We start from the raw sequence: 18,018 nt of genomic DNA, 5'->3' as shown, positions 1-18,018 counted from the left end.
ATACAGCATTGACGTACTCCTTTCCCAATTTGGAACCAGTCTGTTGTTCTGTGTCTGGTTCTAACTGTTGCTTCTTGACCTGTATACTGATTTCTCAGGAGGCAGGTCAGGTGGTCTGGTATTCTCACCTCTTGAAGAATTTTCCACCAACTGTGTGATCCACACAGTCAAAGGATTTGGTATAGTCAATAAGGCAGAAGTAGAGGTTTTTCTGGAACCCTCTTGCTTTTTTGTGATCCAACGGATATTGAGTATTTGCTCTCTAGTTCCTCTGCCTTTTCTAAATCCACTTGAACATCTGGAAGATCTTGCTTCAGGTACTGTTGAAGCCTGGCTTGGAGAATTTTGATCATTACTTTGCTAATGTGTAAGATGAGTGCAAATGTGTGGTAGTTTGAACATTCTTTGGCATTGCCTTTCTTTGGGATTGGAATGAAAACTGACTTATCTAGTCCTGTGGCCATTGCTGAGTTTCCCAAATTTGCTGGCACATTGAGTGCAACACTGTAAGAGCATCATCTTTTAAAACATGAAATATATCAGCTGGAATTCCATCACCTCTGCTAGCTTTGTTTGTAGTGATGCTTCCTAAGGCTTGCCTCACTTTGGACTCCATGATGTCTGGCTCGAGGTGAGTGATCACACCATCATGGTTGTCTGGGTCATTAAGATCTTTTCTGTATAATTCTTCTGTGTATTCTTGCCACCCTTTCTTAGTATCTTCTGCATGCCATACAATTAAGAGTGTACATTTTGGTCGTATTTAATGCATTCACAATGTTGTGTGATCACTAGTTCTTGTTTCAAAACTTTCTCATCACTGTACAGAAGTATATGATGTCTATTAAATGATTGCTGTTCATTCTCTCCACCCCATCATGTGTCAACTTAATCTGCTTTATGTCTCTATGATTTGCCTTTTATGGATTCATTGTATAAAAGGACTCATAAATCGCCCCTTTTGTTTCTGGCTTCTTTTCACTCCAAAAATAAAGTTTTGGAGTATTTTCTAAGTTGTAATATGTATGAGCACTTTGTTTTTTTCATTTATGGCTGAATAATATTCAATTGTATGTGTGTACTATAACTTTTTATGCATCCACATAATGGTCAACATTTGTGTTGTTTTTGTTTGGGTGTTCTGAAAGATACTGCTACTAATATTTGTGCACAAATTTCTTCATGGGCACATTTACCTTTTTGTTTGATATTTTCCTTGGAGTGGAATTGAGAAGACATATGATATTAGTAATTTCATGTCTAACATTTGAGCAATAGCCAGACTTTCCAACAGTGGCTGCAGCATTTATATTCCCGCCAGCAATGTATAGAGTTCCTATTTTCCCACATAACTGCCAGTACTTACTTTCTAATTTTTAACGCTATTAAAGCTTGCTTAGGTAATGTGAAATTGTATCCAGTTGTGACTATATTTTGTGTTTCCTTAATGAACAGTGACATTGAATATCTTTTCTTGTTTGGAGAAATATTATCTAAGTCCTTTGCCTTTTTAAAACTGGGTTCCTTGTCGTTGTTGAGCTGTTTTTCCAACATATTGGTTGTCATTTCACATCTTTCATTATGCTTTTGATACATTAACATTTTAATTTTATTGAAATATGATATATATTAGACAGATACATATGTACACACATATGTATTTTTGTTACTTTGGTGTCAAACTTAAGGATCAGTTGCCATTTCTGAGTTTCTAAAGCTATACTGCAATGTTTTCTTTTAAGTGTTTTATAGATTTAACTCTTGTAAAATATTTTGGTTTTTTTTTAGAATTTATTTTTAATTAGAGGATAATTGCTTTACAATATTGTGCTAGTTTCTGCCATACATTAACATAAATCAGCCATAGATATATATATGTCTCCGCCCTCTTGAACTTCCCACCTCCTACCCCATCCCACCCCTCCAGGTTGTCAGAAAGCACTGGCCAGTGTGTTAATTTGATACATGTACATATTATAGAGTGATTACCACACTAAGGGAAGTTGCTCAGTCGTATCCGACTCTGCGACCCATGGACTGTAGCCCACCACATTCCTCCATCCATGGGATTTTCCAGGCAAGAACACTGGATTGGGTTGCCATTTCCTTCTCCAGGGGATCTGCCCAACCCAGGAATCGAACCTGGGTCTCCCGCATTGTAGGCAGATGCTTTACCGTCTGAGCCATCAGGGTTACCACACTAGCACTGGGTTAAGTCCTTTATCTACTCACATAATTACTATTTCCTTTTTTTATGGTGAGGACATTTAACACTTTATTCTGTTAGTAACTTTCAAGTGTATAATACAGTATTATTAGCTATAATCACCATAATGTACATTAGATCACCTCAAACGTATTCATCTCACACCTGGAGATTTTTATCCTTTGACCAATTATCTCTCTATTTCTCCTGGTACTCCCACTCCAACTCCTGATAGTTGCTATTCTGCTCTCTTTTTCTGTGAGTTTCTTTGAGTTAGACATTAAATATATGATGTGTGTGTATCATATTTAAATTTTTCATCTAATTTGAGTTAAATTTTTTATATGGAGTGAGACAGGGTCCATTCAACGTCACTGTTCATTAAGGAAACAAACACAAACACAGGGTCATGTCCTGTGTTTTTCCTGCACCTAGTTATTCCTGCACCATTTCACTGTCAGTGTAACTATCTCATAGTAACAAAATAATTCTAATTCTTCCCTTCCATCCCTTAATAGCATGCTGTCATTCCTTCCACCTGTATATAAGCATATATATATTTATATATGATGTTTTCATAAGCATTACTCCATCAAATACATTGTTGTTATTTTGAACTTTTAGCTGTTAAATCAGTTATGAATGAGGAAAAGAAAACTTTTTTATGTTTATGCATTCTTTTCTTTGTAATTCTTTATGTAGATGTGGTTTTGATTGATATGATTTTCCTTCTCTCAAAAGAATTTCTTTTAACACTTCTAGCAAGATAGTCATGCTGGTAACAGATTACTTCTTTTTTTTTTTGGTCTGAGCAGTTCTTCATTTCTTTTTCTGTGGAAACATCATTTTGCAGGGTACACAGTCTTGGTTTGTGGTTTCTTTTTCTCAACACTTAAAATATTTCACTCCACTCTCTTCTTACTTACAAGGTATGTGAGGTAAAGTCAGAATAATTCTCATCCTTTTTCCTCTTAAGCAAGGCACTTTTTACTTTTGGCTTTTTAAGAATTTTAAACTTACCTTTGACTTTTTGTAGTTTGAAAATGTATGCCTAGGGTAGGATTTGTTTTTGTTTTTTGGCAATATTTTAATCAGTGTTCTTTGAGTTTCTTAGATCTGTAGTTTGGTGTATGATACTAATTTGGGGGAAATTCTGATTCATTATTGTCTCGAATATTTTTTCTACTTCTTTTCCTCTTACTTTTCCTTCTGGCTTTCCCAATATGAGTATGTTACACATTTTGAACTTGTCTTGTAGTCCTTAGATTTGCTTTTTCCTTTTTCTGTCTCTCTTTTTAAAGTCTCTTTCTCTGTGTCTTAGAGGTTTCTACGGTGGTATCCTCAAGTTCATAGATTATTTCTTCACTGTGTCTAGTGTAATACTAAGCCTGTCTCCTACTATTATTATAGAACTCTTCATTTATCCTTTCAATTATTTCAATGTTTGCTTCATTTATTTTGTGGCTCTGTTGTTTGATGCACATAGGTGATGCTGTTATTGTTGTTGCTTAGTAGCTACATCCTGTCCAACTCTTTTGTGACCCTATGGGCTGTAGCCCGTTATGCTTCTTTGTTCATGGCATGTCCCAAGTGAGAATACTGGAGTGGGTTGCCATTTTCTTCTACATGGGATCTTCCCAATCCAGGGATTGAACCTGCAGGCAGGTTCTTTACTGCTGAGCCACTGGAGAAGCACACATATAGATGTGTAATTTACAGCTTCTTGAAAAATTCACCTTTGTTGATCCAGTAAAAAAATACTCCATTCTCATTTGTTCCATTTAATTTCTTTTTGATTAAAATTTAACTTTTTTCTAACATTCCTGCTGTATTTGGTGACTCACTGCTTGCAAAATCTTTTTCTCTCTTTTTCATTCAACATATTTGTATCTTTCAGTCTTAAGTGGGTTTCTTATAGACAATATGCAGTTTTTAATTGAAAAGAATTGACATAAAATATATTAATTATAGATATACAGCATAGTGATTCAATATATGTATATATTGCAAGATGATTAGCATAATAAATGTAGTTACCATTCATTCACACATGGTTATAGGTTTTCTTTCTTGTAATGAGAACTTTTAGGATTTACTTTCTTAGAAACTTTCAGAGATACAATACAGTAAACTATAGTCATCATGCTGTGTAGTAGTTACCCATGACTTATTTATTTTATAACTGGAATTTTGTACCTTTTGAGTTCCTTTATTCATCTTGACCACTCCCCATCACTGGCAGCCAATGTGTTCTCTGTAGTTATGAGATCAGATTTTTAAAATATTTCACGTGTAAGTTTGATCATATGGTAGTTATCTTTGTATCTGATATGTTTCATTTACTGTGATAACTTCAAGGGCCATCCTTCATGACATCACAAGTGTTAGGATTTTCTTCTTTTGCATGCCTGAATTATATTCTATACATGTATGGATTTATTATGGATATATAATAGCTTATATATATATATATATATACAGTTTAAAATTTTGTTCTTTAAATATATGTCTTAAATTGTGAGTTTTAGTCAAAGTGACTAATCACTTTAATTAATTTTGAAGTATTAGTTTAATATTAATGATTTTATTTCTGTTCTGCTGTTTTTTGCTTTAATGCATTTTATGATTGCTGTTTCTCAAATTTTCCATTATAGTCATATTTTTTGTTTGATCACTTTTGCAGGCACTTTTTTAATGCCCTCTTCAAATTTTTTGTGTTATTTTTCAATTGATTTCTTAGTACTTATAATGGGGATTACTGTTAACATCCTAAATGTATAGCAGTCCAGTATAAATTGCTTCCACAGTAGCTTCAAATTGCATATGTTAACTCTGCTCCCAACCAATGTCATCTCCCTTTATTTTGTTGATGTTATAAATTTCGTCTTTATATCTTTTCTACCTAGAAAAGCTATTTCTAATGATTTTTATTCAATTTTCTATTAAATAATATAGAAGAGTTTTTATACTAGGATACAATAATATTAGCTTTAGTATTTACTTATGTTATTATTTTTAACAAAAATATTTATTTGTCATTCTGGGTTTGAATTATCATGTAATACATTTTTGTTTTAAACTGAAAGGTGATTCCCTTTAGCATTTCTTGTAGACCCAGTCTTTTAAAAAGGAACCCCTTAAGTTTTATTTTGGAGATGTCTTCTATCACCTATTTTGTAGACAGATAGTTGTGCCAGATATAGAGTTTTTGGTTGACATTTTTGCACTGAGGACTTAATATCTTTCCATTGATTTGTGGTTCCCACAGTTTCTGGAGAAAAATGATATATTATGCTATTGTGGGTCCTTTGTACATGATGAGTCACTTCTCCCTTGATGCTTCAAACATTCTCTAGTTTTGGCTTTTGATACGTCTTGCTCTGGGTCTTTTTGGCTTCAATATTCTTGGAGTTTGTTTAGCTTCTTTTATTCATACATTCATGTATTTCATCAAATTTTGGAAGTTTTCAGCCATTCTTTTTTCAAATATTTATCTTTTATTTCTTCTCTTTTTCCTGGAGCTCCCATTAAGTGGATGTTGGTATACTTGTTTGAGTTCCAGTTGTGTCTCAGGCTCTGTTCATTTTTCTTTCTTCCTTTTTCTTCCTGATATTCACAGGAAATTTCTGTTCTGGCTTCGTGTTTGATGTTTTATTTTTGGGCTTCCTCCAGTCTGCTGTTGAAAAATTCTGGTAATTTGTTGTTGTTGCTGTTAATTTCAGGTATTGTACTTTTCAGCTCTTAAGTTTCTCTTTGGTTCCTTTGTATAATACTTTTCTCATTATTCCCCACTTGTTTATATATTTTCCTGATTTGCTTTAGTTCTTGTATGTGGTATTCTTCAGCTCTTTGAGCTGGTTTAAGACATGAATTTTAAAGTTTTTATTGAGTAAATCCAATATGTCTGGGGTTCATCAGGAATGATTTGTGTCAATTTGTTTTTTACCTGTTAATGGGTCATGTTTACCTGCTTTTGGTATGCTTTCTAATTTTTAAAAAATCAAATCATTCCTAGGAAAAACACAATCATCAGTCAGAATATACATTTGAAAACCTGACAATCACCGTATCTGATTTGTTTGGAGCTGGGACAGAGACAACGAGCACCACGCTGAGATATGGACTCCTCCTCCTGCTGAAGCACCCAGAGGTCACAGGTATGATAACATGGTGGGCAGGGTGACTTCAGGAAAGATATTGGAAAGAGACTAGGAGTGCTTTCCACCTTGTTTCTCTTATGGTGGTCATTTAGTCTCTAAGTCGTGTCCAACTCTTGAGACACCATGGACTATAGCCTGCTGGGCTCCTCTGTCCATGGGATTTCCCAGACTAGAATACTGGAGTGGTTTGCCACTTCCTTCTCCAGGGGATCTTCCTGACCCAGGGATCAAGCCCAGTCTCCTGCATTGCAGGCAATCCCTTGGATTGCAGGCAGATTCTTTCGAGCCACCAGGGAAGCCCTTAAATCTCTGTTTGAGCGCCTTAATGTTTTTCAGATTTAGTGACAGGAAAGTAATGGGACATTTTTACATAATATAGCAGGATGACAGCAGTGAAGACACTGTGAAAGGTAGGGAAATCAACACAGCAGCATCTGGATTTCATGGGAAGTCATGTGTAGCAGGTATACCCAGCATGAGTTGGCTTGCAGTTGCATAATGGCTTTCTTATGGAAAGATCACTCTGGAGTTTCCTTATTCTGAAAATGCAGTGTTCTAAAGCCAGGGCACAGAAAATGGAAATTCTGCTTATTGAAACATAAATGGAAATCCTGGAAATTTTGTGAGATTGCCTGATGAAATTTTCAGTGTTATGAGTGCTTAAAAAAGTTATATTGACAAGGAATTGGTTTAAGATGTGCATATAAAGGAATTTTATTAGTAAGGAAGTTTATTTCCAGGAAAAGATTTCTTACCAAAATAATAATTTGGTAGTGGTGGGGGTTGGGGTCAATAATTTTATCCTTTGCAAATAACTTTTTGTTAGAAATTAACCTTTAAAGAGTTAACAGCTGTGAACAGTAGTTTAGAAATACATATGATCTTCTGTCATGTTAGGATTTCAGTAAAATGACCATAGCCTGTCAACAGGCCAGAGTTGGCTTTTTGAAACTGGAGAGGCAGCTAACACATCTTCAACAAATTTTTGAAACACAGAGTATATTGAGAGGTGACAGTGAAGTCAGACAGAGAATGAAGTTATGGCCTACATGTCAGAAGAGAAAGTTGTATAATGAGAGTTGTTTGTGTCCTTACCATCCTGTAAGTTTCAGTATTTAGAAGTACCAAGAATCAAAGAGGAGAGAGGGAGAAATAGGCTGATAAATGTAGCTGTCCCAGTCACGACCCTTTCAGTTCAGTTCAGTTCAGTTGCTCAGTCGTGTCTGACTTTTTGCGACCACATGAACTGTCATGTCTAGCAGAGTGAATGAAATAAAAATTTCCACCCATGACACAGGTCATGAAATTTCAGAACACCAGAATAAAAGAGAAAATCACAAAAACTTTCAGAGAGATGTAGCATGTCATAGACAAAGGATTAGAGTTCACTAAGGCATCAGAATTCAAGTCAACTATCAGACTTTCATATTCAAATACCTGAAGTCATGTCAGAGGAAGTCATGGGCTTCAGGAATCTTGAGAACTCTTGAAGCAGAAAAAGTGTCAGGGCTGTTGCTAGATAGCAGGCCTGGTAAATGTCCACTTCTAAGTGGACCAGGTGGATAAAGCAGGTATGAAGGGAGATGCCAAGAACAAAAGACAAAAGGTGATGGATTGTTTGTGGCTTCTGAATAGTAGGGAAATTATTATTAGGAGTTTGAAACATCTACCTCAGTATTTGGAAAGAATCCTCAATCAGGGTACGGAGTTTTATGAATTGAACTAAAGAAACATAGTGAGGTCCAAGAAAGTACCAAAAGGAAGCATAATCATAGTTTTCTTAAGAGTGAGCATTGTTTATTTAGTCAGAATGATGTTAAAATGAATGTTTTAAGAGCTAAAAATTATGGTGTAAATATATTGAAAGTGGAGTAAGGGGATTTGTGTGTGTGTTTTGTATAAGGTGACTGTAGAGATGTAAATTCTCAACTCTCATACCAGGAAATCAGATATTGTTTAAAAATCTGTACGTAAAAAATAGAAGCAGAGTCATTGATTAGAAATAGGACAAAAATTTCAGAAGAAACCACTAGAATGTTGACAGTGACAGCATTTGGCAATTGGAGGAAGAGAGCAGCACTGCATATTGCATACATACAATACCGAAATGCACTCAAACACGTATAACTTACCTTTCAGTCCACATATTATTTTGATATAAAATTAATAGATTCCTGTTTTTTCCCTCAATGACTTTAGTTTCTTGACCTTGTGTTGTGTTTTTATTTTCAAACATTTTATCATTTCTGCTTCTATTATTGTGTATGCTAACATAGAAGTCTGTTTAGCTGTATCTTAAGTCTAGCTTGTCAGAGACTTACATGTATTTGTATTATGGCAATTCTCTCTCCATGTCGAGGTGCATTTCTGGGCATATAACTTAACTGTATAATGCTGTTGGGATGCCTTCATGAAACATCGTATATCCCTGAATTGCTGTGCAAATGTGGTGTGCATTTTTTTCTTCTTCCGTCTTGCTTATCTCTTATCAGCTAAGATCCAGGAAGAGATTGACCGTGTGATTGGCAGACACCGGAGCCCCTGCATGCAGGACAGGACCCGCATGCCCTACATGGATGCTGTGGTGCATGAGATCCAGAGATACATTGACCTGGCTCCCACGAGTGTACCTCATGCTGTGAGCTGTGATGTAAAATTCAGAAACTACCTCATCCCCAAGGTAACATTGGTTTCTCTTATATTGACCTCGGTGGTACTGAAGTTCCCATTTTAGAGAGTTTGTGTGCCATCCTCTATGAAAGCAAGACAAAAGAAGTATAAGTAATCATTTGTGTGCAGGCTTGATGAATTGTGTGTTTTTTCCGGTTTAGTCTGTAAGCTTTATAACAGATTTGACAGCTAGCAGTGCAAGACTTCCAAATTTTCTGTTTCTTTTATTTGGTTTGATGAAAGTTAACTGTTTACATTTCCAATGAATCCTTTTTTTCCCCTTAGGTGCTTATTGTTGTTTTAAATGTTTTAAAATGCCTTTTCCATTTTGCTATCTGGATTGAAAATATAACTGATTTTATAATGTTAATAACTTTATATGAAGCAAATCTTGCCAAATTTAAAATCAGTGTTTAAAATTTCCCTCTAGATTAACTGCAGTTTCTCTATACATTGTCATGCTGTCTGGGCTAATAACTTTCTTTTAGCCTTGTTTTCATTTCTTATCTCAGTAGAATGGCGGTTAACATTTTACTATTGATAATGATTTTTATGTACATTTTGCTACATACTTTTTAAAGAATCAGAGTAGAAAGTATGTTCTCATTTTTAATGCTATTTTTAGTCGTGAACATGTATATAATTTTTTTCAAATCAATATCTGTACTTATTGGTATGGTTGTATACATTGACCTCACTTTTCCCACTGAATATACCTATTATAAATATATATATATATATATATATATATATATATATATATATATGCAGTTGGATTTCTTTTGCTATATTCTGCTCAAGACTTTACTGACTATGGTATAAGAGATTTTTGGTTTACAACTTTTCTTCCTCAACATTTTTTCATTGGATTTCTGTTTTAAAAATCATGCTGGCATGATAAAATTAGGTGAGAAATGTTTCATAGTGTGGGTATATATTTATTGTTTTCCTCACTTCTACCTTTGGCCACTTAGTTGTGTCTTTGAAATGCTTAGTTACTTTTGGTTAAATACCAAGTTTTACAAATGAAAAAATGCAGAGTTCAGATGTTATTTATTTTCTTCCAGAAAGGGTCTATCCCTCTCCTCCTTGGCAGATGGAATGATGTAACCTCTCCCATTTTGAGTATTTTGAGTAAAATTTGAACACTGACAGAGACTAATATTAACTTTAGGTGTCAGCTTTCCTCTTTGAGGTACTCCAAACTTTGGAATATTGAGACAAATTTTTGTCTTAGCAGATTTCTCATGCTCTCTAACACAGAATATCTGTATATGTTCAGACTTTCTAGTTTGTGTGCTGAAAACTTCTCTTATCTACTTGAAGCCAAGACATAGTATTATTAAAATTATAAAATGATATAACTAAAATTTATATTTTATTGAGGAAAGAAAGCAATGAGATTCTTAAGGTACAAGTACTAGTGCCAATCCTTGGAGAAGACAGAATTGATGATTTTACTAGATTGTGAGACTTGTTTCAGTGATTGCAGTTTTGATACAAGGGTTAGAACTTCAAGTCTACTACTTTTTTTAACCAAAGGACATACTGAGAGAAGACTTTTCTTTTGTGACGTTGGGGTCTAAGGTAATAATTGATCAAGCTTGTTTCTCTTCTTATTTCTAAGTATGTGGGAAACACTGTACTAGAATGGAGTGGCCCATCTCTCACATCCACTGTATTAGAAAATGACCATTACGTTGTCATACGTCTATTACCAAATACTGGGGATGACCATCCCCTTCTGCATAGTCCTCCCAGTGTAGAAACATAAAAAGTGAGTTTCATTCTTGTTTAGTCACTAAGTCACATCCAGCTCTTTGTGACCCCATGGCCTGCAGCACAGCAAGCTCTGCCATCCCTCACTCCTTCCGGTTTCCTTAACTTCATGCCCATTAAGTCGGTGATGCTGTCTAACCATCTCATCCTCTGCTGCCCTCTTCTGCTTCTGCCTTCAATCTTTCCCAGCATCAAGGTCTTTTCCAATAAGATTATTAGGAAGCTGATTCTGTTACACCTTTTTACCAATCATGTAAGTGATTAGTTTTATCCAAGGCTGGAGCCACTGGGCTAACTGGGAGAATGCTCTAAGACAGGAGTGTTACAGTATTTATGTAATACTTCAAAGTGTAAGTATTTCAGAATTTGAAGCTTTGAAGTGTTTGATGCCTTTTGTATCCTTTTGTACACTTCTGCTGTTGTAGCATGGAAGCAGTCAGGACATATTAAACAAACAACAATGGCTATATCCCTGTCTTTTTGGAAGCAGAAATTTAGATTGTATATAATTCCCATGTGTCACAAAGTGTCTTCCTTGATTATTTTGCATTTTTTTTGTTTACATGTAAATTTTTTTTAAAAAATTTTTATTTTTACTTTATTTTACTTTACAATACTGTATTGGTTTTGCCATACATTGACATGAATCCACCACGGGTGTACATGCGATCCCAAACATGAATCCCCCTCCCACCTCCCTCCCCACAACATCCCTCTGGGTCATCCCGGTGCACCAGCCCCAAGCATGCTGTATCTTGCATCGGACATAGACTGGTGATTCGATTCTTACATGATAGTATACATGTTTCAATGCCATTCTCCCAAATCATCCCACCCTCTCCTTCTCCTTCTGAGTCCAAAAGTCCGCTATACACATCTGTGTCTTTTTTGCTGTCTTGCATACAGGGTCATCATTGCCATCTTTCTAAATTCCATATATATGTGTTAGTATTTTGCATTTAAAATACTTAGGTCATTGTTTGTACTAAGACCATATTTGTACATAGGTTGATATTTGTTAGTATGTAAGACTGTCTAAAAGAACATTTTGCAATGCTGTAAGATTGATGTGTGGGATTGTTTTGTTTGTTTGTTTATCTAAAGAAGGTTTTCCAGTACAGAGTCTGAAAGATTTACCCTTATAAATAAACTTCATAATTTTAGTGCTTACATTTAGATGATGGTTCATGCAGGTAATTTTTACTTATGACAAAGAGTAATGATTATGCTTCTTTTATTTCTCTATGAAATATGCATTTGTTTGAGCAGAGCAGCATTTGCTGAAAGTATTGCCTTTTGTACCTTTTTTGTTATCTTAAATGTTTTATTTATTTCTTATATAAACACAAACAAGGGAATAATAAAGAGTTGTATACCTTTTATATGATAACCTTAGGGGATGGAAGATTTCCCCAAGTTTGTATTAATAATTTTTTAAACATAGAACATTAAAAACATGTTCATATGTATGTTATAAATGAATTTGTATATTTACCTGCTTTTGCAGTGTTGAGAGATAATCAATAAACAATCTGTAATAGGAATAGAAAAGAGTTTTATTTGAGCCAAACTGAGGATTATAGCCCAAAAGACAACCTCTCAGGTAACTCTGAGGAACTGCTCTGGAGAGGTATGGTTTATCCACACAGTTGTATACCTTGTCAGAGCAAAGAACACAAGGAAGCCAGAGATACATTCTTACAAGGTTTCAAGAAAACATTATCAATATATGCACAGCGAGTTGGTATGGCCTTGGCACCTGAGAAAGGAGTCTTCTTGTTGCAAGAGTTTCAACATTAGTGTCCCAGAAAGGAGGCATTTAATCTTTATTTTTAATATGGACATTCTTTATTTCTGTTTGATTCACATTTTCTTAATAATTAGTGTGTATGTTTGATAGGCCACAAACAGGATGTTCTAGTTAGCATAAAATTTAAGTTAAATTCAAGTTTATAAGCTAGAACGACTTCTCCATACCTCAATATGTAAAAATTTCTTCCACAATATTCATTTATCAATCTATCCATCTACTTTTCTACACTTCTCTATTTCAGTATGTGTAGCTCAAAATAGCAATTTTTGTATACAGAACAATAATAGCAATTATACTGAAGAGTTATCATTGATAGAATAATATTATCTAGTGTACAGCCTATATTGATAATTTCCTAATTTTTCTGGAATAAACTTTATGGCTTTTTTTCTTTGAAAATCAGTGTCCATCCTGGAAACAAGATTATAATTTGAATATCTTTTCCTTGGTCTCCCTGTTCTCTCCTGTTACTAGTTTTGTTTGCCCTCTTTGTTTTCTTTTAGTACATTTTAACTCTGTGAAGGGAGAAGGTGATGGCACCCCACTCCAGTACTCTTGCCTGGAAAATCCCATGGATGGAAGAGCCTGGCAGGCTGCAGTCCATGGGGTTGCTAAGAGTCGGGCACGACTGAGCGACTTCACTTTCACTTTTCACTTTCATGCATTGGAGAAGGAAATGGCAACCCACTCCAGTGTTCTTGCCTGGAGAATCCCAGGGATGGTGGAGCCTGGTGGGCTGCCGTCTATGGGGTCGCACAGAGTTGGACACGACTGAAGCGACTTAGCAGCAGCAGCAGCAGCAACTCTGTGAAGAGTACAATTTAGTAGTCCTGTGAAATATACCTCAGGCTGGTTTTGTGTGATCGTTTTCTGGACATAGATTCCAGTTACGATTTCAACTATATGGGTGCTTTGTGTTTCCCACTGAAATTCACTGGGGAGGTGAAGGTACGTATATGAGTTATCCCATTATTGATTATGCAGTGTTGTTCACATGATAAAGTGGTATCTGCCAGATTACTCCATGACACAGGTCCTTTTTTCACATTTAACTGATAAAAGATTACCTGGTACTTTATAGATTTGTATCTTTCTTCTCAATCATTTACTCAACAGTTTTAGTGTTAATAGATAAAACTTGCTTAAACTAATGATCATAAGCTGAATTGCTGTGAAATGATTTTGTGAATTTTACAGTAATTTCTGTGTTTCAAATCTAGGATTAATCTAGGATGAAGTCTGCCCTATATTTTAAAATAAAGACAAACAATCTGCATGTCAATGGTAATCAATAATATTTGTTACTGTACTTACATTGTTATTATAGAAGGGGTTATTTTGTATTAGATCAAATGCCTGTTTGCAAAAACCATACAAACAGATAATTTGAGATATTTCAAGCACAATAGAGACTTCCATATTAAACCATAATCCACATATGAGATGAGTAAAAATTGAAATGATAAAGCAGCTGGTGGGGGCAGATACCATGTCCTAATGTGGTGATTAGCCGAATGGATTCATAAGTTCTAGGACCCATGTACTGAGTATTTCAGATGCTGCCAGTGTTCATTTTGGCAGCATCACCACCACTAGTCTTAAACTTATCCTTATTACTTGTTCTGTCTGACTCAAAATGCCACTGACCTTCTTTGAACCAAAATTAATCATCTGTTGATCCTAAGATTGGACTAAGTGATTTTCAGCAGTTCTAGCTCTGTGACTTCTTCATAGTTTAGTTTATCTTCATCTGTTCTTTCCAGGGCACAGATATATTAACATCACTGACTTCTGTGCTATATGATGACAAAGAATTCCCCAACCCAGAGGTATTTGACCCTGGCCACTTCCTGGATGAGAATGGCAACTTTAGGAAGAGTGACTATTTCATGGCTTTCTCAGCAGGTAACACACATTTATTTTTTTCATTGCTTCAAGTGGACAAGTTTCCCTTGTGGCTCAGTGGGTAAATAATCCACCTACAATGAGGGAGACCAGGGTTCAATCCCTGGTTTGGGAAGATCCCCTGGAGAAGGGAAAGACTACCTACTCCAGTATTCTGGCCTAGAGAATTCCATGGACAGCACATGGGTTACAAAGAGTCAGACACTACTGAGTGACTTTCACTTTCAGTGGACAAGGTGCCTTTGGGCATCCTTTGGAACTTCCATAGTGCCCACTCTGGGCTTGTCGAAATGCTCTTTTTCCATAATGAGACACTTTCCCTCCCTATGAGACATCCTCATTTTTGAAGTAGATTATTGGAGCTTTGGAGAGGTGACCCAGTTCTTTCTAATTCAGAAATAAAATTTAACCTACATTCTGAAAATACAAGAGAAGTGCATCTTAGACAAAAGTAACTGTGTTATAAAGCTTTAAAACTTCAAGGTCAATGTAGATTTGATATACTTCCAGCAGGGAATAGAGGTTGTGTAGAATGGAAAGAAAGACATTGGACCATCACCAGAAACAAAATACAACCAATATATGAGTATTTCTGGAAAAAAAAATTTATGGAACCTTGAAAATGTCAAAATGGAGTTATAATACACTTAATGAAGTATGTGGTATAGTGCTGATAACTCAATAAATATCTGCTGAGAGAAGGATACCTGTTAAGATTAGATGTTAGATGGATAGCATGAGTGTCTACCCTTTGTCCATCTGTCTATCTAACCATTTGCCTTCCATCCATCCATTCAAACATTCATCAAAAAGTTACTGCATAGTCTGTTTCTGGCAGCCAGAAACACAGTGTTCAAGGAGTATGTACTGTCTATGTTTGTTATTTTCAGGAAAACGAGTTTGTGTGGGAGAGGGCCTGGCCCGCATGGAGCTGTTTTTATTCCTGACCACAATTTTACAGAAATTTACCTTGAAATCTCTGGTTGACCCAAAGGACATCGACACCACCCCAGCTGTTACTGGAATAGCTAATATGCCACCTCCTTACCAGGTCTGCTTCATTCCTGTATGAAGAATGCTAGATTATACAGCTTTCTCAGTGGTATTGTCTTTAACTCCCTTTCATGGGGAGCATTGTTCACCAGTGTCATGTTAATCTTTCCTGAGAACACATCTCTGACCTCTTTTCATTCCTTGTGCAATTTCACTACAGAAATATATCTGCTATTCTCCCTATCCTGTAACATTTGTATTGCCCATCACATATGCTGATACATATCTAATATTAAGTAGTAGTGTGTACTTAGTTCCATGTACTCAGTACAAAGTAATGCACGATGATTAGTGTGTGCCAATGAGACCTATTTCTCCAGTACATGTTTCTAATAAAAAAGCAGAATCTGATGAGCCACTTCTCAGTCTTTCCTTCTTTTGTGCATATTGCAAGTAAGAAAGGAAAAAAAAGGCAAAGATGTCATGCTGGGCGTTATAGTGATATACACAGAGGAGGACAGAGGGAATGAGAGCAGAAAATCTCCCTTGAATGCTTGTAATGTACTTATTTGAGATTTGGTTTAAAAAGTGAGAGAAATTGTTTTCAAGAGCAACTTCATCCTGTAGGGAATATTGAGATCAGTGATAGTGAACAATTAAAAGTCAGACACAGAAAACTACAATTAAAAATCAGAACAGAAATCAATGAGATTGTGTATAAGAAATCACCTATAGCCAATCTCTCTCCAAAACGAGAGAGAACATAAATTTCACCAGTTGTAATTAAAAGAGGGACCATCTCTTTGATGCCATGGGTTTTGAAAGCATAATGGAGTATTATGAACAGCAGAAATAGAGAATGCTAAAATTTGTATGTAACCAAAAAGACCCTGAAGAGCCAAAGCAATCCTGAGAAAGAAGAACAAAGCCAGAGGCATTATACTTTCTGATCTCAAACTATACAATGAAGCTATTGGACTGGCAAAAAATGTTGTGAAAATATTTATACTACCCAAAGCAATCTATGTATTTAATGTAATCCCTATCAAAATACCCTTGAAATTTTCCACAGCACTGTAACAATCTTAAGCTTCACGTAGAACGACAAAAGACCATGAATTGCCAAAGCACTCTTGAGAAAAAAGAATGAAGCTCCCAGATTTCAAACTATACTATAAGGCTACAGTAATCAAAATAGCATGGTATGGCATAAGCACAGACAGAGCAATGGAAAAGAACAGAGAGCTCAGAAATAAACTCAGGTGCATGTGGTCAATTAACCTATGACAAAGGAGGCAAGTATATACAATAGTGAAAAGACAGTATCTTCCATAAGTGGTACTGGGAAAACGTGGCACTACATGTAAATAATGAAATTAGAACATTTACTTACACCATACACAAAAGAAACTTTAAAATTGATGAGAGACCTAAATGTAAGACCAGAAACAATGAAACTCAAAGAAGAAAACATAGAACACTCTTTGACATAAATTATAGCAATATTCTTTTTTTTGATTGGTCTCATAAGGCAAAAGAAATAAAAGCAAAAATAAACAAATGAACTTAATTAAACATAAAAACTTCATACAACAAAAGATGTCATCAGCAAAAAGACAACCTTCAGAGTTAGAGAAAATATTTACAAATAATATGACCAATAGGGGTTAATATCCAAAATACATAAACAACTCATACAACTCAATATCAAACAAGCAATTCTATTAAAATGGTAGAAGATATGAATAGACTTTTTAAAGAAATGTCTTTCTGCAATACTGATGGCTACCAGGCACATGAAAAGATGTTCGACATTGCTAATCATCAGTTCCGTTCAGTTCAGTGCAGTCACTCAGTCATGTCCGACTCTCTGTGACCTCATGAATCACAGCATGCCAGGCCTCCCTGTCCATCACCAACTCCCGGAGTCTACCCAAACCCATGTCCATTGAGTCAGTGATGCCATCCAGCCTTCTCATCCTCTGTTGTTCCCTTCTCCTCTTGCCCCCAATCCCTCCCAGCATCAGGGTCTTTTCCAATAAGTCAACTCTTCACATGAGGTGGCCAACGTATTGGAGTTTCAGCTTTGGCATCAGTCCTTCCAATGAACACCCAGGACTGATCTCTTTTAGGATGGACTGGTTGGATCTCCTTGCAGTCCAAGGGACTCTCAAGAGTCTTCTCCAACACCACTGTTCAAAAGCATCAATTCTTCGGCACTCAGCTTTCTTCATAGTCCAACTCTCACATCCATATAAGACCACTGGAAAAACCATAACCTTGACTAGATGGACCTTTGTTGGCAAAGTAATGTCTCTGCTTTTGAATATGCTGTGTAGGCTGGTTCTAACTTTCCTTCCAAGGAGTGTCTTTTAATTTCATGGCTGCAATCACTATCTGCAGTTATTTTGGGCCCCCCCCCCAAAATAGTCTGACACTGTTTCCCCTGTTTCCCCATCTATTTGCCATGAAGTGATGGGACCAGATGCTAT

General features: G+C 35.8%; 1 protein-coding gene across 2 annotated transcripts in view; it reads left to right on the top strand.

Annotated features, from left to right (window-relative positions):
- The window catches only part of LOC102185708 (cytochrome P450 2C19), a 30,080-nt gene extending 14,136 nt beyond the window's left edge, over positions 1-15,944 (top strand). Inside the window, exons 6-9 of one of the 2 annotated variants that reach the window (XM_013975088.2) lie at positions 6,222-6,363; positions 8,859-9,046; positions 14,392-14,533; positions 15,424-15,944. In XM_013975088.2, coding sequence (XP_013830542.2) covers positions 6,222-6,363; positions 8,859-9,046; positions 14,392-14,533; positions 15,424-15,605 — 654 coding nt within the window. In that variant the 3' untranslated portion in view covers positions 15,606-15,944. The remainder of the gene's footprint in view (positions 1-6,221; positions 6,364-8,858; positions 9,047-14,391; positions 14,534-15,423) is intronic. The other variant, XM_005698251.3, reaches the window with a different exon arrangement.

This window comes from Capra hircus, chromosome 26 (genome assembly GCF_001704415.2).
Source record: "Capra hircus breed San Clemente chromosome 26, ASM170441v1, whole genome shotgun sequence".
Taxonomy (NCBI): Eukaryota; Metazoa; Chordata; class Mammalia; order Artiodactyla; family Bovidae; genus Capra; species Capra hircus.
Note: the sequence above shows the minus strand (reverse complement) of the source record. Positions and strands in the feature narration are given on the sequence as shown.